This window comes from Sus scrofa, chromosome 14, assembly GCF_000003025.6.
Source record: "Sus scrofa isolate TJ Tabasco breed Duroc chromosome 14, Sscrofa11.1, whole genome shotgun sequence".
Lineage (NCBI taxonomy): Eukaryota > Metazoa > Chordata > Mammalia > Artiodactyla > Suidae > Sus > Sus scrofa.
The window spans coordinates 55,907,472-55,933,475 of NC_010456.5; the positions used below are offsets into that span (position 1 = coordinate 55,907,472).

Consider the following 26,004-nt stretch of genomic DNA (forward strand, 5'->3'; position numbering starts at 1 on the left):
GTTGCTTTCAAGCTAATAACAGAAAACTCAAGATGAATAGATAGTTAAAATAGAGGACTTGAGTATGAGAGGTCAGAGTTTTGATACAGTGGTAATGATGGACAAAACTGAAAGTAAACTCTAAGAATGTTTTCAGAAAGGAATAAATAGAACGCTGAAGAAGAATCATTAGAGAGGCTCAGTGGGTTAAGGATCCAGCATTGTCACCATAGTGGCTTCAGTCACTGCTGTGGTGTGGGTTTGATCTCTGGCCTGGGAAATTTCGCATGCTGTGGGTGTGGCCACACACACATACACACACTAGAAAAAGAACTAGAAGTGGAAAAACCACATTAACATAAAAGCTAACATTTGAAGTTTATCATACCTTTCATGTACATTATACTTAATGGAACCCTTGAGAAGTGGGAGATTAATTTCAAGTAGATTTATTCATTCATAAATACATATTAAGTGCTATTCAGAACAGGAAGTTAAATAAGTCACAGTCCTTGCCCTTAATGAGTTTCCAATCCAATGGGAGAAGCAGACAGGTACACAAGAAATTAGGGGCCCTGATTCTAGTACTAACAATACTGTGTAATAACTGCCTGTCAACTTCCCAGTCTCCTTTATAGAAACATCACACGGGGTAAAGGATAGCATCTCATTTTTCTTTCTTCAAAGCCTAGCAAAGCATCTAGCTCATAGGCACACAAGAGTGTTTCAGCAATGATCAGCATTACTTTCTGGCAGAGTGTAAGGTGTTCGGGAAGAGTAAAATATTAGTAAACATGGATACTTAAGGTTAAGTTGGAGATCAGATTTTTGAAAGCCTAATATATTATATCAAGGAATTTATACGTGGCAGTATTGAGGATTCAGAAAATTTATTGTTTCTATTTTTTTTGTCTTTTCTAGGGTTGCACCTGTGGCATATGGAGGTTCCCAGGCTAGGGGTCTAATTGGAGCTGTAGCCCCCGGCAAACACCAGAGCCATGGCAACTCGGGATCCGAGCCACGTCTTTGACCTACACCACAGCTCATGGATCCTTAACCCACTGAGGAAGGCCAGGGGTTGAACCCGCAACCTCATGGTTCCTAGTCAGATTCGGTAACCATTGCGCCACAACAGGAACTCCGGGATTCAGAAAATTTAAAACATAGGAATCACATAATAAGATTTGCGCCTTGGAAAGACAACTTTTTTTTTTTTTTTTTGGCTGCATTCACGGCATGTGAAAGTTCCCAGGCCAGGGGTCGAACTCACCTTCACAGCAACCAGAGCGGCTGCAATGACAACTCTGGATCCTTAACCTACTGTACCACAAGGGAACTCCCTGGAAAGACACCTCTGGTTGGTGTGAGCATAGATTGAAGTGGGTAGACATTATAGGAAGGTTTGAAACCTTTTAGTATAATAGACCAGTGCTTTCCAGACTTTTAAACATATTTAAGTGTGCATACACAATGAGAAGCCAACAGTACAGAAGAGCAAAGTGCTCTGACCTGTATTCGAGGCCCTGGCTCTGCTAAGTGCTTGAAGAAAAACAAAACAAAAAAAACCCATAAAACAGTTGGCACCCAATAGATACTCGCCAAATTACATTTTCTTCACTTTTTCTTTCCTCTCAGTACAATATACTGATTAAAAAAGAGCCAGTGGAAGGAGTTCCTGCTGTGGTACAGTGGGTTAAGAATCTGACTGTAGCAGCTCAGGAGGCTGCAGAGGCTTGGGTTTGATCCCTGCCTAGCAGCCATTAAAAAAAAAAAAAAAAGCCAATGAATACATCTTGAGGATGTAAGGCAGGGAAAGAAATATGGCCTTCAAGAGACAGAAAAGAAAGGAATCAAGGACAGAAGACCTTGTTTGGCCCAGGGCAGGAGGACAACTTTTCTTGAAATTAAAGGCAGACCATCTGAAGACAGACCTAAAGTACAGTTGAGGCAAGTCAGAGGATATATAGTCTTTTAAGGGCTGCACCCTCGGCATATGGAGGTTCCCAGCTAGGAGCTGAATCAGAGCTGTAGCCGCCAACCTACATCACAGCTCACGGCAACGCCAGACCTCTAACCCACTGAGTGAGGCCAGGGATTGAATCTGTATCCTCAGGGATACTACTCAGATTTGTTTCCGCTGAGCCACAATGGGAACTCTGAGAAAAGTTTATATTTAACGGGAGAGAGGAGGAGCAGGGGATGCTAGATTGAGAAAGAATTAGATAAAAAATAAACGGGCTGTCGTGGCTTTAATAAATTAACTTGCAATGGCTACAACAGCAGTTCTGAAATGGATCCCTGTAGCACTCAGCAACATGGGAAGGCAAAGCCTGTGCGAGTTTGGATGCATCCAGGATTGGGAACTGGCAGGATGAGAGGGGGCCTAAGGAAAAGAGGAAAGTGGTCTGAGAAAGCTCTTGAAGGCTCCCTGAAGGTAATGACTATAGGATATAGGATAGGAAGGGAAGTAAGTCAAGTCAGGAAGTTAACAGAGTGGAACAGAGATCTGATGTATTTAAAATCTTGCTGAGGTCAGAAAGTGATTTATGGCCACATAACTGGCCTTCATTCTTTTGATTTTGCCAACAAATAAAATCAACTTGGTTTTCTTCTGTATTAGTCACTGTGACTATAATTTAAGTGAAAAAGAATTCTTTTTTTTTTTTTGTCTTTTTGCCTTTTTAGGGCCACATCTGCTGCATATGGAAGTTCCCAAGCTAGGGGTCAAACCAGAGCTGTAGCTGCTGGCCTAAACTGCAACCACCGCAAGGTAGGAGCCAAGCCATGTCTGTGACCTACACCACAGCTCACAGCAACGCTGGATGTTTAATCCATGGAGCAAGGCCAGCGATTGAACCTGTATCTTTACGGATGCTAGTCGGATTTATTACCACTGCGCCACAATAGGAACTCCTAAAAAAGGATTTTTGATTATTTAACAGATAATATTCCCTTATTATAAGTTCATATTCAGTGCCAGGTATTTCTGTCATTGAAAGGCAAGACAAAAATCACAAAAGAATCATGAGTAGCACCAGGCCAAAACTAACTTGATTAGGGAAGGAATAATCTACTTGAGCAGTCTTTATACTTAAAGGTAAATAATTTAATTTGTCTATATAGTTAGCATTAGATCTTTTCAAATAATGAATTTTTAAGTTATAGATCATAAAAACAGTTCAAATATCCACAGTGTAGCACAAATGACATTCAGAAGAGGTTTCACTGGTTCAATTAAAAAGGAATATTCAAACTATTTTAAAAGTTAGTAAAGGCAATACCCAACTTTTCAAAAAAGATTTAAGTGCTTTGATTAGAATTTTTTCATACAAGTATATGGTGATTTGATCTTCAATAACATAGTGCAGAACCAATCAGGTAAAATGCAATGCTACTGAGAAATACATACTTTCATTTTGTGATGTCAGCAACACTTTTAATACAGAAATCAGGGGCTCTTTTTTTTTCTTACTTCTTAGGTCACAGATGGCTCCAGGGGCTTAGGGCTTGAAATGAAACAAAAGGATTAGAGAGTCAGGGTCAAGGCACTATAAAGCTAATTGTGTCCAAGAGTGTAGCCTTCGGCTACTTTTCAGTCAGACACGAGCTCCCAGGTTAACACATTTCTTTCCTTTAATCATAGAGATTAAAGTCTCCTACTTCTCTTTCTACTCAAGCACCAACTGCCTTCAGGGGGTTAATGATGTGGGTGGGAAGGAAAAGGGCAGTTCTCCCTGCTTTTGTACTGGAGGTAAGCAAACAGGTCTTTGATGATTTTTTTAAACTACTAATTATGAGAAAATATAAAAAGGTTTAAAGGCTCCTTCTTAAAATTGACTTATGTAACTTTTTTCTTCCCAATTGGAAAGATACTGCTATACCCACATTAGTTTTGAGGCACTAGTTACATTAAAAGGAACAAAGAATTTGGGCTAGTGTGTAAATTTCATTCAGAGGCAACTCCTTGGTTAAAGAGCAGTTTGCTGGGTAGGGAGGAAGGGGAAAACGGAGTTGAAAAAAAGGACCAGGCTTGTCACTTACAGCTTTTTCCTGAAAGCCTTCAGTATACAAGTTTCCTGTGGGTGGGGGGAGAGAATGGGCTAGCTTTTTTTCTTGAACAGCTGCATGCAGGGCATACGGAAGTTACCAGGCCAGGGACTGAATCTGCACTGCAGCTACAACCTATGTTGCAGGTGTGGCAACACCAGATCCTTTAACCCACTGCACTGGGATGGGGACTGAACCTGTACCTGAGCACCCAAGGTGTTGCCGTCAGATTCTTAACCCACTGCACGACAATGGGAACTCCAAGAATGAGCTATTCTAAGCAACACTTAGGAAGAAAGAGGAGTTCCTGTGGTCTTTGGGCCAGCTAGCCACAGAAACTGGTCCCAAGTAGTCACTGGCTTGGAACTGGGGTAGATGAACTGGGAACTGCCTGTACAGCTCATTTAGGAAGTATGTGGATAAAAGTTCCTGGAAGCTGAAGTCTTTATTGATAGAATTGATAGAACATTCATGTCTGAGTTGGCCACAAGGTCCTAACATAGCACATTCTGACAGTCAAATTAGACCTATTTAAATGTGGCTCCTTTTGATTCCTTCAACTTTGCAATATGATGATTATCTGTACACAAGGATTCTGAATTGATACAACATCACTCACATCATTACCGCTCCACTCATTTTTTGGAGCCTAACAGCTTGGTCCAAATTCTTAAAAAAGTAATAGGCTAAAAAACAGAAAAAAAAAAAAAAAAAAAAAAAAAGAAATAAAAGTCTAATTTTTTCAGGCCTAATCAAGACTGGCTTAATACTATTCATTCTCTTCTTTGAACATTTTACTTAAGTGTTTTATTAGAGCTACTAGCTCAGGGTTCCCACCGCGTGCATCAATTTGTTTATAGGCTTTAGATTCAAGCTCTTTAAGAGTATTCCTAGTGTATTCAAAAGAACCTACATTCTCAAGATAATGTACACAGTATTTTTTAATATCTATGTTTTCAGTTCTCTGGCGCAAGATATTCTGCACCTGAGTGCTTTCAGGCCTGGACCAAATAGCATGAATAGTAGGGAATGAGAACTTTCCCTCTGTTAGATCTTCACAAAAGCTTTTGTTTTCACTATATTCTTTGGAGTGTAGATTAGCATAATCATCCCTAATTTGGAAAAAGAGCCCAAGTGTGTTAAGTAGTGGCTTTAAATCTTCTTTGTAATCAGAGAACAACTGCATGAGGCCTACTGCTAATCCAAACAGTCCACCTGTCTTTTGCAGCACCATAGCTTTATATTCCTCTTCAGTGGGACAAGTGTAATTATCCCTCCAATAGATATCTAGGCCTTGGCCCTGATGTAGTTCTAAAAGCTGACGGGTAAAAAGCTTTACTGCATCTGGGTGATCAAGGGTTAAGACTTTCTCTAGGCCAAGAAAATATACATAATTGGCAGAATTGATGACAGATGGAATTCCATAGATGCTGTGTGCCACTGGAAAGCCACGTCGGAGTTTTGAGTTGTCTTCGATATCATCGATGAGTAAACTGGCATTATGTAACATTTCCGTCACTTCAATGATAATCTAATAAGAAATACAATGGAAAAATTTCATTTGAACAATCCAAGAACTCATAAATACTGTAAATTTACAGGTTATCAAAGTGTCAAGTGTCTTGGTTTTCACAACTAGTAATTACCTACCAACCTCAATATAATATATTGCATTAGCATTAAACTGAATTAAAATCTAGGAGTATTTTTACATGACATCTATTCATTTATCAGAGATTAAGAATGAGGTTAGAATTGTCTAAATACCTGTAGCTTGTCTTCTGGAACTTTTAGCCAATGATTAAATGCCTGTGAAAGTTTGGTTCTTACTTGTTTACCTGCATGCAAAGAATAAAATTTGGCAATAGATTAACATTTTGATTACAAGAAATGTATTCAGAAACTTCCCCTAAAACTGATCAGACTTGATAAATTGAGCCTCATCAATCCATTACCTACTGCAGAGCTTGCCTTCCACTGTTGGGCCCCCACTGGCACCCCCTGCCAAAATTCATCCTGAAATGCACCTTTTAAAATTAGGACAAGCAAGAGAGATGCCAAAGTACTCCAGTGGCCTATTAGTAAGCTTACTCCTTCCATTTTTAACTTCTATCAATAGTTTTGGAATGGAATGCACTTTTAAGGAATTATGATCTAATTCATTCCTTTTTTGAGAAGGTAGCCAGTCTAGTTAATGTCAGTTAATTAGCACTGTCCATTTCAGAGACTATAGGTATTTTTATTTTATTTATTTAATATTTTTTTTTTAGAGCCACACCCCCGGCATATAGAGGTTCTCAGGCTAGGGGTCGAATCAGAGCTGTAGCTGCCAGCCTACACCACAGCTACAGCAACACGGGATCTAAGCTGTGTCTGCGGCCTATACCACAGCTCACAGCAACACCAGATCCTTAACCCACTGAGCAAGACCAGGAATTGAACCTGTACCCTCATGGATGCTAGTCAGATTTGTTTCTGCTGAGCCATGAAAGGAACACCTCGAGGCTATAGTATTTTTAAATAAATGTACTTCCGTACTTTTTTTTTTTTTTTTTTTTGCTTTTTAGGGCTGCACCAGCGGCATAGGGAGGTTCCCAGGCTGGGGGTTGAATTGGAGCTGCAGCTGCCGGCCTACACCACAGCCACACCAACGCAGGATCTGAGTGGTGTCTGCAACCTACACCACAGCTCATGGCAATGCCAGATTCTTAACCCACTGAGTGAGGCCAGGGATCGAAGCTACAACCTCATGGTTCCTAGTCAGATTTGTTTCCACTGCGCCACAGTGGCAACCCCTAAATGTACTTTACTATTGAATTACCTTATAAAAAATTTTCTCTTAAAATTCCTTTAAATTGATTTTAGAGACTGGACAACTCTGCTTCTTTCCTATCAAAAACTGCTAATATCTGATGATGGCTGTACAACTATAAATTATCCATGAAGATGTGGGTTCAATCCCTGGCCTTGCTCAGTGGGTTAAGGATCTTGTGTTGCTGTGGTTTAGGTCGCAGACGTTGCTGAGGTATAGGTCGTATACACAGCTTGGATCCTAAGTGTTTCTGCGGCTGTGGTGTAGGCTACAGCTCTGATTTGACCCCTAGCCTGGGAACTTCCATAAGCTGTGGGTGCAGCTGTAAAAGACCCATACACAACACACACACACAAAAGAAAATTCACTGAGTTTAAAAAAAAAAAAAAAAGTGACATTACCACCCCAGGAAGCAGTGACTTTTAAATGCCCTAAATTTAGTCAAAAGTTAATCTCTTTATTTTGATTAGGGCCATTAGCTTTTTTTTTTTTTTTTTTTTTTTTTTTTTGGTCTTTTTGCCTTTTCTGGGGCCACTCCCGCAGCATATGGAGGTTCCCAGGCTAGGGGTCCAATTGGAGCTGTAACCACGAGTCTATGCCAGAGCCACAGCAGTGCAGGATCTGAGCCGAGTCTGCAACCTACACCACAACTCACGGCAAAGCCAGATCCTTAACCCACTGAGCAAGGCCAGGGATTGAACCCGCAACCTCATGGTTCCTAGTTGGATTCGTTAACTACTGTGCCACAATGGGAATTCCAAGGGCGATTAGCTTTTCATTATGTTTTTCTTACACAGAAAACTCAAGAGAGGTCTCTGGGTAGTAGTCACCACTATAAATCATTTTACCCCAAATATAAAGGAATGGTAGATAAAAACCACAATCAATTCATTTAATAAAAATGTTCTTTCTGGAGTTCCCACCATAGTGCAGTGGAAACGAATCTGACTAGGAACCTGAGGTTTCGGGTTTGCTCTCTGGCCTCACTCAGTGGGTTAAGGATCCAGTGTTGCTGTGAGCTGAGGTGTAGGTTGAAGATACAGCTCGGATCTCATGTTGCTGTGGCTGTGGCGTTGGCCGGCAGCTGTAGCTCCAATTGGACCCCTAGCCTGGGAACCTCCATATGCTTCGGGTACGGACCTAAAAAGCAGGAAAAAAAAAAAAGTTCTTTCTTCAAGCTTCCTGCTAACGTGAATGCATAATAACATCCTAATTTCAGATTAGGCTTTAGGAAAATAGTTACATACAAAGTTTCAGTAAACAAAACCAGTATTTTCTGAGTCCTATCTGTGTTTTCTCTGTACCAATCTTCCAAACAAATGCATACACATACCCTCATACCCAAAGAGAACAAAGTTTCACTTCCTATGGGAAATCTAAAACGGAAGGATTTCTTAGAGTTCTGGAAGCAGTATCCTCTGTCTACTAACCCTTAAGGTGAACACAGTCTGAGTAGCAATTATATCCTTTTTACTTCTGATCTACTTCCCAGTTTAACAAAGGTGAATCTGGACTATACTGAGTATGAACAATTATGCAAAAATAATCCTTTAATTTTAAAAAACAAATTTAGAAGATGAAAAACAAATTAATGTATAGCCACATTTCCCCCTTTACTTTAGAATACATGTAGAAAACAGTACAATAAATGGCTTAACTTACATGTACTGCAGTTTTAATATTTTTTCATTTGACCAAAGTCTAGGGTCTGGTTGGATACTTTTAGTTCCCCAAATTATTTCTAACAGAAGTAAGTCAGAGAGATCTTGCAAGACGAAAACAAACAATAATTACTGTCTTCTCTTTAAGAGCTAAACATTACTAACTCCTTTTCTGCAGGTCCTCTTTTTCCTCCACTTCCAACCAGACCTCCTGCCTCCCACTGTAAAGGCCTGGGGTCCTATACTTCTACACTAGGGCAAATAAACAACATAAATAAAAGTCATTCTAGGAGTTCCCTAGGTGGCACAGTGGTTAATGAATCTGACTAGGAACCATGAGGTTGCGGGTTCAATCCCTGGCCTTGCTCAGTGGGTTAAGGATCCGGCGTTGCCATGAGCTGTGGTGTAGGTTGCAGACTCGGCTCAGATCCTGCACTGCTGTGGCTCTGGCATCGGCTGGTGGCTACAGCTCTGATTGGACCCCTAGCCTGGGAACCTCCATATGCTGTGGGAGCGGCCCCAGAAAAGGCAAAAAGACCAAAACAAAAAAAAACAAAAAAAAAAAGTCATTCTACTTTACTAATTTCAGAAAATCCAGACATTAGCAATTATTAATCATAATCTTTTATTAGCAAGAGTAACTTTACAATAGAATAAATGTCTTGTCCACCTTTAAGTCACCTAGTAACTGAAGCTATTGTGTGAAAAGTAGTTTATACATAGCACAATTTCCTCTTTCTTTAGAAAACTCTTTTGAAGTTATTTTCTATCAGTGGATGCAAGAGTATATTAGATTAAAACATATGGGATATGCCGTTCTCCTGTGGCACAGCAGGTTAAGGATCCAGTGTTGTCATTGCAGCAGCTCAGGTTTCTGCTGTGGTGTGGGTTCAACACCTGGGCTGGGAATTTTGAAGGGATACCTAATGAGAGTCTTAAATATGTTATCTAATGGCCCTAAGGTATTACTTACAAATGATGAGAATTAAAAAAAAATGTTACAGAAGTAGTTCATCATGTCCATAAGCATTATACTTAAAATGTAACTACAGGAGTTCCCGTCGTGGCGCAGTGGTTAACGAATCCGACTAGGAACCATGAGGTTGCGGGTTCGGGCCCTGCCCTTGCTCAGTGGGTTGACGATCCGGCATTGCCATGAGCTGTGGTGTAGGTTGTAGACGCGGCTCGGATCCCGCGCTGCTGTGGCTCTGGTGTTGGCCAGTGGCTACAGCTCCAATTCGACCCCTAGCCTGGGAACCTCCATATGCCAGGGGAGTGGCCCAAAGAAATAGAAAAAAAAAAAAAAAAAAAAAAAAAAAAAAAATGTAACTACAGGTAGTCCTCGCTTAGCACAGTGGTTGAGGGCGAGACACAGGATGACACTGGTTACTCTTGTCATCACTGATAACCGGCATGTTTTATGGTAGCCCAGTTCCAGTTAGTGTCTGCCAACTTGTTACAAAAAAAGCAATAGGCAGGAAGAATGCAGGAGAAACAGTGCCACCTTTCTCAATGGGAGACCCTCAAATAAGTAAAGTTACTGGATGCTGAATAAATTTCACTCAAAAGCAGTCTCTTGGCTTTTTCTTTTTCTTTCTTTTAGGGTGCACCCTTGGCAAATGGACATTCTCAGGCTAGGGATTGCATTGGAGCTGAAGCTGCCGGCCTACACCACAGCCACAGTAACGGCAGATCTGAGCCACGTCTGCAACCTATACTGTAGCTCTTGGATCCTTAACCCACTGAGTGGGGCCAGGGATGGAATCTACATCCTCAGGGATACTCATCAGGTTCATCACCATTGAGACACAACAGGAATTCCCTCTTGGCCTTTTCTTAAATAGCAGGAAACTTTCCCCTTGCATTCTCCACCTGTCTTTCCTCCATTATTTTAAAGCACTGAAGCACTGACATTAGCACGTATGTCTTCATTAGGGTTATCAACAGAAATAACACTAAACATGATGGTTTCCAAGGCATAGCGAGGGAGCCACCACTCTTCTGGCTTTTGACACCCAGATTTTCTTTCCTCAGGCTCATGAAGAACATGAACGCCTTATTACCACTGAGGTGTGCACATTGAGGAAGGTGTGCATTTTAGAACAGAAATTAAAAATTTTTTATTGTGATTGTGCTGAGATCATCATTAGACTAAAGTTTAGCCACACTAGGAGCTAAACAGGTGGTGCTTTTATGGTTGTCAACTTACTACCTTTTATATTATTTCTATGCAAAAGAACAATCCAAATTCCAAGTCACTGGTTTATACCTGAATTTTTATTATAAGACCCCACCCTTATCATATGCATGGGTTTGTAGTTGCTATTGCCATTTTCAAGACAGTTAAAAACAGTAAAACAGGAGTTCCTGTCGTGGCTCAGTGGTTAGCGAATCTGACTAGGAACAATGAGGTTGTGGGTTCAATCCCTGGCCTTGCTCAGTGGGTTAAGGATCCGGTGTTGCCATGAGCTGTGGTGTAGGTTGCAGATGCGGCTCTGGAGTAGGCCGGTGGCTACAGCTCAGATTCAGCCCCTAGCCTGGGATCCTCCATATGTCACAGGAGTGGCCTAAGAAATGGCAGACAAAACAAAACAGTAAAACAAAGAGTTCTCTTGTGGCACAGCAGGTTAAGGATCTGGTGTTGTCACTGCATCGCTATGGCACAGGTTTAATCTCTAGCCCAGAAACTTCCACATGCCTCGGGCATGGCCAAAAGAAAAAAAAAAATAGCAAAATAAAACAAGCACAATGATTGGCCAGGTGTTTCTTTAGGAAGCCATATCCAAGGGACTCATCTTTCATGGGAATAATTAGGCTGTGCTTCCAAGTGATAGTTGAAAATTTGAATAGGGAAGTTAAGCGAAGCCTTTTCTTTCTTCTCTTTTTTGGCTGCCCTGAAGTTACGGAGTTCACAGGCCAGGAATCAGATCAGAGTCCCAGTTACAACCTAGGCATGCCATATCCTTTAACCCACTGCGCTGGGCTGGGGACTGAACCTTCGTCCTAACGCTGCCAATGCCACTGATCCTGTTGCACCACAGTGAAACTCCAAGTACCTTTTTGTTGTTATAAAAATTGGCATAAACATCCCCTAATATCAAACAGAGGGAACAGGAATATAAGGCATCCATGAATAATAAAATCTCTAGTGAAATACTCAAATGTTTTAAGAATTTTTATTTTTTTAAATCTGTCACATAAGCAGATTTTTTTTAAAGGAGTGCCTCAAAAAAGTCCATTTTAGGAACAAAAAAATTTTAAAGTACAGCATTATTTACCTCATATGTATCACCTTAAATAGAGAGTCTCAAGAGCTGGCAAGTCTAACCTTCTCTGTATGCTAAAATTTAAACGAACACTACTGTATAAAAACAACTCTACACATGTTATAACTAAACTGTTACCTGGTAACTGAAGTAAGTACTTGTAGGGTTCTAGAAGAATTCTTTGGACTGTTTCTTGAGTCTTCTCCATCGTTTTTAAATTTCAAAGTTGATCTGTAAAAAAGGAGAAACACAAAAGATGATATAATTAAACTGAGTATCAACATGCAAAAAAATTGATATTTCAAGGAATTTGTGTTTTTATAAAGGTAAACTTTCATTTGGTTTTAAAAGAAAATTTTATACCTATGAATCCTGAAAACATGCTACATGAAAGAAAGACAGTGATAAAAGATTACATATTGTATGCTTCCATTTATATGAAAAGTTCACAACAGGAACATCTATGGAGACAGAAAGTAAATTAATGGTTATATAGGGCTGGAATGGGGGGAAATAGGGAGTGACTGCTAATGGGTTTCTTTTCGGGGGCGGGGGGGATCAAAATACTCCAAAATTTGGTTGTGGAGATGTTTGCCTGACCTTGTGAATATAGTAAAACCCACTTTTTTTTTCTTGGCTACACCTGTGGCTTGCGGAAGTTCCCAGGCCAGGAAATGAACTCTCGCCATAGCAGCAACCCAAGCCACTGCAGTGTCAATACCAGGTCCTTAACCCCACCGAGCCACATGGGAACTCCTGAATAGTATACTTTGAATGGGTAAACTATACGATATGTAAATTATATATAATTTTAAAAAAAGAAAGTCTTCATTATATTAGATTTTAAGTGGTTTCCGTAAGTTACAAAATATGTTACAAAACTTATATTAAAAGCCTTTATTTAAAAAAAATCTTTCCTATTTTAATCAACCATAAAAGGCTTAAATTGTTGATATCAATGTCAAAACAAATCCACAAAATTAGATACCTCTATATTTGAATAATTATATGTTAGTAAACATACCTCCCCCTACATGTGCATTAAAATGACTATGTTTTATGTGTTTGAACAACACAGGGGATAGAACTACCACACATCCCACCCTGCAGCTGAAAATGTGAATATCCCTAATTCTGCATCCACAGATTCAACCAACCGCAAATTGTGTAGTATTGTAGTATGCACTTATTTAAATAAGTCCGGGTATAAGTGGACCCTTGCAGTTCAAAGTCCTGTTGTTCAAGGGTCAACAGTATATTTAAATAAAGTGTAGGGGGTGGAAGAAGAATGGACTAGCAGTTTGGGGTTAGCAGATGCAAATTATTACATTTAGAATGGATAAGCAGGAGTTCCCATTGTGGCTCAGAGGAAACGAATCTGACCAGTATCCATGAGGATGCAGGTTTGATTCCTGGCCTTGCTCAGTGTGTTAAGGATCCGGTGTTGCCATGAGCTGTGGTGTAGGTTACAGATGAGGCTCCAATCCTGCGTTGCTGTGGGTGTGGTGCAGGTCAAAAGCTGCTGCTCCGATTTGACTCCCAGCCTGGGAACTTCCATATGCCTCAGGTACGGCCCTAAAAAGACAAAAAAAAAAAAAAGATAAGCAATGAGGTCCTACTGTATAGCACAGGGAACTATATCCAATCACCTGGGGTAGACCACGATGGAGGATAATATAAGAAAGGGAATGTATACATATGTATGACTGGGTCACTTTGCTGTGCAGCAGAAATTGGCACAGCATGGTAAATCAACTATAATTTAAAAAAATTAAAAAGGGTAAAACTCCTCTTCATAATCAATCCATTTCAGACGTCCTGATTAGATATTCATTAATTTGAAAGCAATTATACTGTTAAAAATTTCTTTGCAGTGATTATTATTTAAATTTTACATTTACTTCAATGTTTCCCAGAACATCACTCAGTTTTCCTACAATCCTCCTTTACTATTGAATCTCTATTACTTTTTCATAAATATCTATTGCCATTTTTCTTTCTTTTCCTGTTAGGAGTTTTCATTTCTTTCTTTTCTTTTTTTTCTTTTTTGGCCATCTCATGGCATTTGGAGTTCCAGGGCCAGAAAATATTTTGAAATAATCCAATACCAGTCTAGTAACCTATACTGTTTAAATCTGGACATAAATTACCTTATTTTTAAGAGAATGACAGAAAGAAAAGGTGCAGGAAGAGTAATCACTTAGGTAAAAGATTATTGAACAGAGTTAAAAGTAGAATTTTTAAAAAGCATCTCTTCTATTTTACTCTATTTATTTATTTTTTAGCTTTCTAGGGCCACACCTGCAGCATATGGAGGTTCCCAGGCTAGGGGTTGAATTAGAGTGTAGCTGCTGGTCTACATATGCCACAGCAACTCAGGAGCCGAGCCGCATCTGCAACCTACACCACAGCCCACTGCAACTCCAAATCTCCAACCCAATGAGTGACACCAGGGATTGAACCTGAATCCTCATCATCATAGTCAGATTCGTTTCTGCTGCGCCACAAAGGGAACTCCTTATACTACTCTATTTAGCCAACTCTTCTCAACTGGGTTGAGTACAAAAATCATGTTTATCTTTTCTCAGCCTCCAGAACACATCTGACTTAATTTAAAAATCAGAAAGATGAACTTTCAATAATTCAATAATGAACTTTTGTCTCTGGCTCCGCAATAAGTACACCTGTTGTACAGAGATCAGAGTTCATCTGTTTCAAATCTAATGGCTTTGGTTGATTTTTTTCCAACTTAAAATATTACTTATGAATTAAAAAAATTTTTCTTTTGCTCACTCAGGTAAATTTAAGAATACTCATTTAACAAATAAGTCAATTAATGTTCCTTTCCCAGAGAATGTTTATGGGCAAGTGTTCTGAACAGTGGGAAAACATAGAAACCTCAGTTTTTCTAGGTGTCAAAACCCAATCTGTTTTGTGTCTTTTTACAGTGTTCTGTAAGAAGTGTTTCACATTACACTGGCATCTACTCTCACTTGCCTTTTTCTTCCTCTTTTTTTTTTTTTTTTTTTTTGTCTTTTTGCCTTTTCTAGGGCCGCTTCCCGAAGCCTATGGAGGTTTAATCGGAGCTGTCGCCGCCGACCACAGGCAAAGCAACGCGGGATCTGAGACCTACACCACAGCTCACCGGGATCCTTAACCCACTGAGCGAGGCCAGAGATCAAACCTGCAACCTCATGGTTCCTAGTCGGATTCATTAACTACTGCGCCATGACGGGAACTCCTTCTTTCTTCCTTTGTAACCCCAAAGGCTCCAATTTATCGCACCTAGAAATTTCAGCCATCACACACTAGACCTGAATGGAAAGAGGCATTAGGGTGCTACTAATTTGCTTGTGGAGTGAAAAGCAACCCACAGAATGCCTCGGTGAGAGTCTGAACCTACTCATTTTCAAAAGTGGGAAACTGCCCTAAATTTGTTCAAACAATGGTTGTTGAATATTAATACAAGCCACAGTCTCTCCTCCCTTTGGACTACTAGAGCAGTAACTTAGTGTTTGGGCTTCCTGTACTCGCTCCTACTCTTCAGCCAGAGATCTTTTCAAAATTCAAATGCGGTCCTATCTCCCTTCTGATTGAGAACTCTTCCAGTTAGCAGACTGCTCAATAAAGTCTCCATGAAAGCTTATCAAGTTCGGAGAGTCAATCCCCTGCCCACACCCCAGCCTCAGTTTCTCATACTTTAAAAAGCTCCCTTGTGGCACAAGCCTTTCCAACACGATATTCTTTCGATCTGGAATGTTCCTTAATTAACTCTTACTAACCCTTCCGCTCTCGGCTGGATCCTCACATGCTCGGGAATGCTTTCAACTCCCTAAGGCAATTTCCCAATTTCCAATTCTCCTATCACCATGAAACTCTTCTATGCACCACTTACAGCACCTGACGCAATTTTACACTCGTGTGTGTTCAATTTAATATCTGCCTGTCTCACTGGGCTCTGGTTTACGAAGCAGGGGCCGTACAAGTTTCTTCCACACGGTAGGCGCTCAAATATGTGAAGGACAACGGAAAGTGCCTTCTAACGCGTTAGAGGATGAAGTCAGGGCACACATTTGCATGCACAAGTGGAAATATCATGCAATTTTTTAAAAGGGAAGAGTCTGGTTTCTAAAGAGCTAAAGGAACACGCAAATACAAACGTAGCTGTGAAGCGCAGAGTGAGCCCTTCCACTCAAACTCCGGGAGATGTGGGTGGGTCTGAAAAAAACTACCGGAGAGATACAGGGAGGGAATTTAATTAACTCCGGGGCAGATTTTCAACAGAGACTTGGAAGAAGGGCTTCAAATGTCGGCTCTGCTTTCTCTCGGCTCTGAGGCCCCCTTCCGCCCCGCTCGGTCCGCTACCGCTCCTCCCCTCCTCCAGCGAGAGGATGGAAAATTCATACACAAGCCGGTTCAGCATCCGGGTCCTCACCCTCTTTTCTTTCTTTCCTCTCGGCTCCGCCTCCCAGACTCCCCAACCCTCCTCCCCAACCCTCCTCCCCATCCGGGTTCCCCCCCAGCCGCCGGCACAGCCACTCACGGTTCGAGGATGATATCACAACTTTCACGCCGCGGGCCCAGGAGTAGCAGTATCCTGTATCAACTTCCCACCTTATAGTTCAGGACAAGGCTCCTCCTGAGGCTTCCATGAATCCCTCCCTCTATTTCACCAAAGAACTCTCCGCCCTCCTCAGCCACCAGCGACGCCGCATTACTCGGTGCAAGAAAATGCGCCATCCCGGTCACACTGCGCAGGCGTCGTTGCCACCTCCCCTTTGCTTTGTCGCTCCGCCCCCTTTCCCTCCCCCCTCCCGTCTCACGTAGCCGCGGGGCTTTGCGGATCTTGCAGTTCTCACCGGCAAGGCCTAGCGCGTTGGCCCAGAGGCTGAACTACATTTCCCGGGGAGCTTTGAGGCGTAACTTTCTGTTTCCATAGAACTGGTGGGAAAATGGCGTCGTTGTTTGTATCCCAGGGACCAATAGGAACAGGGCATAGGGGGGTTCTAAAGAAGTCTAACCAATCCGAGGTCGTCTAAGAGGCCATCCGGGAAAGAGGTAGGGGAGGGGAAAGAAAGTCTAGGGGAGGGGAGAAAGGAGGGAAGGGGGGGACTTGGGGTGGGGGGGGGAAGCGATGTTTGCCCGTCAGTCGAGTCCGGAGTGAGGAGCTCGGGCGCCGGAGCGGAGGGAGACTCTTGAGCTTAAGCTTGCCGCCGCCACGGCCACCGCCTGGACCTTTGCCCGGAGGGAGCCGCAGAGGGTCTGTCGCCGCCGTCCTCTGGAGGGCAGCGCAACTGGGGGCCCGGACCTCCAGTCCGGGAGGGATTTTTCGTCGTCCCCCCTCCCCCCAGCGAGGGAGCCCGAGCGGCCGCCAAACAAAGGTACCAGTCGCCGCCGCGGGAGGAGGAGGAGCCGGAGCTTCAGCCTCAGCAACCGCTGGACCCGCCGCCCTTCTTCCCCCATCTCTCCCCCGGGCCTGCTGGTTTTGGGGGGGAGCAGGGAAGGGGACTCTGGACGTGCCAGGGTCAGAGCTCGCCTCCGAGGAAGGTAGGGACGTTTTCTGAGGCTTTGGCGGTCCTATTAAGGGGGTCTTTTGGGGAGTCACTGGGCCCAATCGAGGAGAAGACAAGATCGCTGTGGTGGGCTCCCCAGGCGCCCGAATTCGGGGCCTCGGCCTCCTGAGAGCTCCCACCCGTCCCTGCAGTTGCCGAGTCGAGTCGCTCCCCAGCCTGGCGGCCGCACACTCAGCGCTTTCACGTCTCCCAGCCGCGGTGGGGGGCCCGGGCCGGGTGGGGGGGGGGGCTGCCGCCTCTTGGTCCCTCGGCGCTCTCGCCGTGCCCGCGGCAGGCGGACGTGGATCCCGCTCCCACTTGTCGGGGTGTCCGCCTCGGAGCGGGACGGGGGCTGAGGCTGTACAGGATCGGTCCCGCCCGCGGCCCGCCGGGCCCTCCGCGGCCCCCGCCGAGCCCCTTGAGGCTCGGCTGGCTCCGGCTCGGACGAGGGGTGTGCGGCCCTTCGGAGGGGGGCCGGCCGGGCCCGGCGCGGAGGCCGGAGGGGAGGAGGACGGCCGGCCCCGCGCCGGACCCCGGGCTTGTTGTGAGTTTCTTCTCTGACAGAAATGGCGTCATTGTCGGAGACGGGAAACTCCGTCGGGTCCCGACAATGGGGACGGGAAGCTGTCGAACTGTAAAGGTGGCCGGGTTTGCCGGGATGGCAAAGCCAGCGGGAACCCCGGTTCGGCTATTCGCGGTTCGGGGACTGACGCCTCTTTCGGCTCTTTTTCGGGGTGCGGGCTTCGCTCGGTTCCCTCCGCCTCCGCCAGTGCAGGGGGGTGCCCATGGTGCTGACTGGGTGTCTTTTGTTTCTTCTCCAGGTGTAGGTGAATCTGGTGTTTTCGAGGGGATCGCGGCCCCAGAGTCATCATGAAGGTAAGGTTGCCTCCGGAAAACGAACCTCAGGGGTTAGAGAATTCAGGAAGTGGGGGGCTTGGTCGAGGTCGTATGTGGGGCCTCAGAGTCCTGCCGAGGAAGGTGTGTGTGTGTGGCGGCTGGGGGCCCCAAGCTGTCCCCGGAGACGGTGGGAGTCAGCTGGTGGGGATATCTGTGGGCTTTGCTGTGGAGTTGGAGCTAGTTATATAGGCTGTCTCACCGAGGATGATTTTTCGCATATAGAACGTCTCTTTGGCAGGGAATCGTAGGAATAACTGCATGCATTTAAGTGTTTTTTAAAAGCAGGTCAAGTAATCTGACTCTAGAAACTGAACTGTTCTATCGGTTACACTGATGAAAGAACGTCTAATTTATTGTGTGAACAGTACCATGAATTTTTAGGAGACGTTTTTGATTGGGGAAATCAAATATAATCTTAATCGAAAGGTTTTTAATGAGAATTTTGGTGACCTTTACACAACTCGGAGAGAGCTTTTGTTTCTTCTGTTTCCAGAGATTTAGGATTATCTGGTTTATTTTCCTTTACTGATGCATTTGGTCTGTAAGTGATCAGATGCTGTATGATGCATTGTGAAAGAACCGATGGCCAGGTTCCTCTTCAATATAAACATGTTAATTAAATGGTGGATATTGTCTAAAAAGTACGATTTGCTTGAATGGTGGGAGAAATTACAGTAATAAAAGTACAGGTTGTTTTTTCAATTTAGAGAATGTGTAATTGAATGCTGTCGTGTTTTTTACCACATTCTAGGATGAAAAGCCTTAGATAGCCGAAATGTCTAGGTTCAACTAGTGGAACGTAGAGACCGGCAGATATTTTTCATCCATTACAAATTCAGAAGTGCTTGAAAAGGGTAGAGTGTGTTCACAAGGATAGAAATGCAACAGCTAGTAAGTTAAAATGTAAATGTCATCTACTTTTGACAGTTCCTTTGAACTGTTTTTTAAAAAATTTATTCTTTTCAGCATCAGGACTGCTTTTATAATACTGTGTCCAAATTAAGATCGTAATACTTGTGTTTGTGGTAGAAAGTGAAAGCTGTGGCTACTTAAATATTTATCAGCTGTACAGAGTAATTAGGTTTAGTCCAGGGTTTGGGGTTTTTTTTTGTTGTTTTTTTTTTTTTTTTTTGGTAGTTTTTTTTTTTTTTTTCTTGAGTTTGGGGTCCTATAAACTCCTATCTGAAGCAGTTTATATCTGCTGAATTACTGTTTCCCCTTCATGTAAATGAAAAAATAATCAGTCACATTTCAGAAATGAATCTCTTTTGTTAATCACAAATGCTAGTTACATGTGAAATGGTGACAAGTAAATGTATTAAGATAGACTGCGTATCTTCTTTGTTGGATGACAGTTTCTTAAGAAGAGTGTTGGGTTGAATAATATATAGTAAGTTCAGAGGCTGAATAATAAAGGGTTTAGTTGGGGGTAAATATTGTAATCTGTCTCAATTCCCAGTGTAGTGCCTGGCATATCTTGGGTACTCTGTTAATATTTGGTTAAAAGAAATGTAGTAAGTTGAAGGTCTTTTAGATTTTCTTTCTGTTTCTTTCTTCCTTTTGTTATTTTTTTCCAACTTATCTGTTTACAAAAATGAAAGTACACAGGAAACTTCAGCCTTGAAAGTTTCATAGTATTTGATATCATTTTAGCACTAATTTTAAGGGCTCAGCATTTCCATTATTACTTTCTTTCAAGAAAGTTACCAGTAATGTTAAAAGGAAAGAATTATTAAAATAATCTAACTTTATACAAGAAGAACTTCCTGTAGTAAGTCCTCTCTTTGGAAATCAGAAGTACTAAAGAAGTACTAAAAACAGCTTATTCTTTCAACTTAATTTTTATGTGGCAAAAGTTGAGAGGCTGCCCATTATTGGTATTTTGCTTTAATAAAATTGCAATTCAAAAAGTGTAATATTGATTTTATTAGGCTTAGGTTTTCTTTTTTTGTGTGTTCCCACTTTCTATATTATAATGACAACTGAGCTATAGAGGGATTTTTGCCAATTATTGGATGTTACCAAACAGATTTGTACTTGGTAGCTAGCTTTTAAGTTTGTGTTATTTGTCTTATTAGCCACAAATTTAAATTTTATTAAGTGACAGTGTATTGAGGTAATGAAAAAGTATGTAGAAATACACTTTTTTGGTTGTTGCTTTAAAGTCCCCGAAGGAAAATGTATGTATCATTTTAAGTGCTGTATGTTTTAGAAGCAGTTTTCCTGAAGTACTATCTTCAAGAATTTATTTAAATAAATAAAGCCCCTTTGCTAACTCATATACTCTATCTTGTGGTATTTTTACCCAGTGCGTTTTTGAAGAATATGACTGTGACATAAAAAGCAATTTTGTGCTTTGACATAGATCATGGTGTTGGTGTTATGCTTGGGTTATTTTTCATACTTTCGATAAATCTTTCAATATCAGTGATAGCACAGTGTCAGGAAATGACAGATTATTAAAGTTACAAAAAATTCTGACTTAATTATGCTAAAATTCATTTCCTCCTTTTTTTCCTAAAACTTTTTTGCTTTTATATCATACATGTTATTAACATCTCTCATTACACGACAGTAAATTTTTAAGTGGAAATGGGCTGGATAGACTGGACATTTCAGAATCTTTAGAGGATAAGTGATTTAGATGGTTGTACTTAGGATCTGGGGAGATGGGCCTTTTCAGATGTACCATTCTCTCTTCAGTAATCACCAAGACCACATGAAAAAACAATGGATTGATTACAGGTGCCTTTTTAAATGTCCTTTGCTTACATGCATGTCCTCACTCACTCTCGCCTTCCTTCTCCCTTTCTCTTTGGCTTCCTTTCCCTCCCTCTTTCTCTTCTACCTTTCCTTCCTTTCTTCCTCCCTTTTCTTCCTCCCTCTCTCCATCTCCCTTCTTTCCTCCCTGCCCCTTTTATAAATCATCTTTTTAACAATAACCGCTTCCATGCATCAGGCAGTGTGACACGAAGGTAAATATATTATTAGACCTGCTTTCAAGGAGCTCACAATTTAGTTGAAGACACAGGAAAATAAAGCAAACAGTACATATTCAATTATAAGAGCAATTTTTGCAGCACTTGTGACAAGTGTAGAGGGAGGACTGAGAGGACATCTAAAGCAGAGAGCCATGGAAAGTTCTCTGGTGGAATTGGCATCTAAGCTGAGAGTTAAAACTTTTGCTAGGCAAGAAGAGTAGAAAAGAACGTTTCAGAAAGGGAGTAACATATGGGAAAATAAAGAAAAAAGCCCAGATCATGTATCTGGAAACTGTAGTAGTTCACTGTGACTGCATTAACTTAAAGCCTGATGTATTTGGCAGTGATGGTAGATGAAGTTAAGTTAGGGAGTTGAAAATTTTCTGGGAAGCTACATGAAACCGCTGAAGATACTGAGTTTTGTACTGTAGTGAGATCTCTTTGGTGGTATTGTAGTGAGTACAATCAGAAGGGAGATCTGAATGGAAAGTCTCAAGATTCCAGGTGATAAGTCAAAGTGAGAAGTGAATAAGGACCTCAGTTAATGTGATGGGAGTAGAACAAGGGAAATAGATCTGAAGTATCTAGGAAGTAGAACTCAGGACTGGTAACTCATCCTGGCGTAGAGGAAGATGGAGGTTTCCATCTTGGGGCAGAAGATCAGTGTTACTGTCATTGGAGTAAACATGAATGAGGTTTTGAGTATTAAGAAATCTGTAGGATCCCTTAAGATCTAATGATTAAGAAAGCAGGTAGAATGAGGACAAATAAGAGGCTTGGTTAATCCAGTATGAATGTTAACCTCATAGTTATAGTACTCCAAGGGATTTAGACCCATAATGTGGCAAATATATTTTGTGTTGTAAATTTGTGATCTTTTTGATGAACAGGTAATTTAGTATAATACTGACTTGTTTCCTATCCCTGTTTCTAATCCTTTGCTTATTGTATGGTGGATGAGTACATATTTCATGGAAGAATATGATTTTGCTAACTCAGTTTGCAAATTCAGTCATTGAAGAGATATTATGTGCTTTTTCTGTACCAGACATGGTCGTAGATATGTACAGCAGTAAACGAGAGTTCTTAGCTTTGTGGAGTTTACTGTCTATAGTTGACCCTTGAACTGCACTTGTATGTGTATTTTAAAAAATAAATACGTATGTATGATGTAAATGTATTTTTTCTTTCTTATGATTTTAATAAATCAGCTTACTTTTTCTCTAGCCTACTTTATTGTGAGAACATAGTATATAATACTGTAACATACAGAATGTGGGTTAAGTGACTTTTTATATTACCAGTAAGGCTTTTGGTCAACATTGGGCTATTAGTAGTTAAGTTTGGGGGGAGTCAAAGTTATATATGGATTTTACACTGCATGGGGTAGTCAGCACCCTTAATCCTTGGGTTGTTTGTATTAGGGTGGACAGGCACACACACAAAAAATGTGGTAAGTGCTATGAAGGAAAATGAAGCAGAATGAGGATAAGAAGGTAGAGTGACAGAGAGTGTTACTTCAGATTAGAATGACCTGTTTGACCTTGGTGAGTTTAAGGAACAGGAGGGTGACTGTTAGGGCTGGAGTGGTAGGAGATGGAGCTTGAGAGGTCACAAGGGCCCCCACAATGTAGGACCTTGTAGGCCATGCTAAGGACTTAGAGTAAAACCTGAGTGTGCTAGGAAGTCATTGAAAGTCTTGAGCAAGAGAGTGAAGTGACTATGTAGAGCATAGACTGCAGGAGAACAAGAGTGGACACAGGGAGATCAATTGCAAGTCAGTTCTGGTCAGAGCTGGTGGTGGACCAGGTGTGAGAGATGATCATACTGAAGGTAAGGATAGAGAATTTTAATGGATTGGTGTGAGGGAAAGGTTCTGCTTGCTACTGCTTAGAGATGACTAGCCTTCCCACCCCCTGCCCCTTCTAAAAAAATCTTTGCTTTGCTAAGTTGGTGAAATGGGATTCTTGGAACTGAAGCCAAGAATCTTGGAGTCAGGAAGTCATCCCCAACTCCGCTTTCCCTTGCTAATGAGCAGTGGACATTGAGCTGAGTGGTCCTCTCTGTTTTTGTTTTTGCTTTGTTTCTGAATTTTAGGAAATGAGGTAAAACTCACCCTTTCACAACTCAGTGCTTCTTAGTATTTTCACAAGATTGTGTATCCACAACCATTGTCTGCCTCTAGGACATGTTCCTTTTTCTCAGAAGAAACCCTGTTATCCATTAGTAGTCACTCCCTGTTCTCCCTTCCCTCCATCCCTCCCCTAGCAATCACTAATGTACTTTATGTCTCTAAGGATTTGCCTGTTCTGGACATTTCTTAGCAATGGAATCATACAATATGTGGCTTTTTGTGTCTGATTACTTTCAGTTAGAGTCATATTTTCAAGGTTCATTCTTTTTGTAGTAAATGTCAGTACTCCATTCATTTTTGTTGCTGAATAATATTCTCTTTTATAGATATACCACATTTTGTTAATCCATGTATTAGTTGTTGGATTATTCTGCTTCCTACCTGTATTGAATAATGTGCCAATGAATATTTGTTTACAAGCTTTTGCATGGCTATATAATATAGTCACAATTATAATCAGTTGGGGGAGGGGGTCCTAGGAGTGGACCTTTCAGTTTTCAGGATGGTAATACTACCTGTGGTAATCCCGTTGAGAGCTGAGTGTTTGACTTCAGATGTTTTGTGTTGTGGCATTTGGCTACCAAGAAGTTGGACATTTAAAAAATTCCATTCAACATTTATTGAACACTTATGTGCTAGTCTCCCATCTTGCTATTTAGGATATATCAGTGAATAAATCAGGTTGAGAGTCCTGGCCCTGTGGATCTTACCTTTAAGGTGAGATGGGGGGCAGACAAGAATAAACACAATTAATAGATTATTTAATTTGTTAGGTGGTCAGTAGTAAGGAAGTAAGAGGGGAGCTTGGTAAGGAAGATAGAGAATGTGGGGTGGGGCAGTTTGTAGGACTAAGCAAGGGATCAAGTAGGCTCTATTGAGAAGACATTTGTGTAAATGCTTGACGGAAGGATGTAAGAGAGTTAGTCTTGTGGCTTCAGAGGCAGCTGGACATGTTCAGTGAACTGCACAGAGGCCAACGTGCCAGAGTGGAGTAAGGAGAGGAGAGAACCGCAGTGGATGAGGGTCACACAGGTGTGGGGATGGAGCTTGAGGGTGAATCACACCAGATCGCCTAGAACCTAGAAGGCCTTTGTGAGGATTTGACTTTCAGTCTGATAGAAATAGGCAGCAGCAGCTATGGGTTTTAAACAGAGGAGTGATACAGTCTTGTTAGAGTGGCACATTTTCTTTCTTTCTTTCTTTTTTTTTTTTTTTTTTTTGTCTTTTTGCCTTTTCTAGGGCCGCTCTCTCAGCATATGGAGGTTCCCAGGCTAGGGGTCAAATCAGAGCCATAGCCACCGGCCTACACCAGAGCCACAACAACGCAGGACCCAAACAGCATTTGCAACCTACACCACAGCTCACGGCAACGCCGCCCGGATCCTTAACCCACTGAGTAAGGCCAGGGATTGAACCCGCAACCTCGTGCTTCCTACTCAGATTGGTTAAGCACTGAGCCACAATGGGAACTCCTCATTATATTTTTAAGGGATCAGTGATGCTGCATTAAAAATTGGCGGTAGGCAAGTCTACAGGGTAGTAGCTGAACAGGTCAGAAGCTATAGTAATAAAGGGATGGTGGCTGCCACAGTGAGGGAGGTGCAGAAGGGTCAGACTCTAGATGTCATTTTGAAGGTGGAGCTGAAAGAAGTTCCTGTCAGTTCCTTTGTTTTGTTCCTCAGCAAAGTTAAGGAGCATACCAAGATGTTTTGACTGAATAACTGGAAAACTATAATTTATGATGAAGTTAAGACTGTATAATTTTTGAAAATAAGCTTTTCTATTTAATACATTATATTTATAAAATATATTTGTGAAAATTGCCGACTGGTGTATTACTCTGTGAAATGTAAACAAAATACAGACATGCTATATAGTGGACCCTTAAATAACATGGGTTTGAATCACTTGGATCCGCGTTCACAAGAATTTTTTTCATGAGTATTGCAGTCATACTACACAATCTGTGGTTGGCTAGATTGGAGAATGTGGAACCAAAGACATGGATGGCTGACTGTAAAGTTTGACTGGGATTTTCAGCTGTGCCCCTAACCCTGGTGGTATGGTATTCGTTTATTAATTATAGACGTTTAGAAGAGTTGCAAACTTTCATTCTTGATGAATTATTTACAAAAAGGACTGCTGCTGCCTTCCCTTTGGTGTCATAGAACAAAGATGTTTCTACAGTCATGAGAAACATGCACTAATACCCTTTGTAACATGGTACCCACAGTCATCTGTGGGTCAAGAAGGTTCAAAATCTTGGAAATTCAATTGTGGCACGGTAGGTTAAGGACCTGGCATTGCCACAGCTGTGGTGCATGCTGCAGCTACGGTGTGAGTTCAGTTTCTGGCCCAGGCACTTCTATGTGCCATGGGTGTGGCCAAAAAAAAATAGAATCAAAATCTTTTTTGATATTTAAATGTTGCAGGGTCTAGGAGTTCCCTGGTTCCTAGTGGTTAAGGACTCAGTGTTGTTACTGCTGCAGCTCTGGTTTGATTCCTGGGTCTCTGGCCCAGGAACTTCTGTATGCCACAGTCCATTCCCCCCCCCCCACCAAATTTGCAGATTCTAGAAGGTATTTTTTGGTTGTTTGGTTGGTTGTTTTTGTTATTTGTTTTTTAAAATGGCTGCACCTGCAGCATATGAAAGTTCCCCAGCCGGGGATTGAATC

At 41.8% G+C, this 26,004-nt stretch overlaps 2 protein-coding genes across 7 annotated transcripts in view; one reads left to right on the forward strand and one right to left on the reverse strand.

The window, feature by feature from the left end:
• Nucleotides 414-16,566, reverse strand: GGPS1 (geranylgeranyl diphosphate synthase 1). The gene is made up of 4 exons (XM_003483472.4): nucleotides 16,309-16,566; nucleotides 11,904-11,996; nucleotides 5,794-5,864; nucleotides 414-5,557 (listed from the first exon to the last, which is right to left on the reverse strand). Exons 2-4 carry the CDS (start codon nucleotides 11,971-11,973, stop codon nucleotides 4,796-4,798), a joined length of 903 nt encoding a protein of 300 aa, XP_003483520.1. The 5' UTR covers nucleotides 11,974-11,996; nucleotides 16,309-16,566; the 3' UTR covers nucleotides 414-4,795.
• ARID4B (AT-rich interaction domain 4B) overlaps nucleotides 16,862-26,004 on the forward strand; it is a 157,877-nt gene continuing 148,734 nt past the window's right edge. For 3 of the 6 annotated variants that reach the window (XR_002338970.1, XR_002338969.1, XM_021074399.1), the window contains exons 1-2: nucleotides 16,862-17,312; nucleotides 18,139-18,193. Coding sequence is in view for 4 of the 6 variants with exons in the window: in XM_021074399.1 (XP_020930058.1) it covers nucleotides 18,188-18,193 (6 nt within the window). In the remaining 2 variants the exon portion in view is untranslated. The remainder of the gene's footprint in view (nucleotides 17,313-18,138; nucleotides 18,194-26,004) is intronic. The other 3 variants (XM_021074401.1, XM_021074402.1, XM_021074400.1) reach the window with 2 other exon arrangements.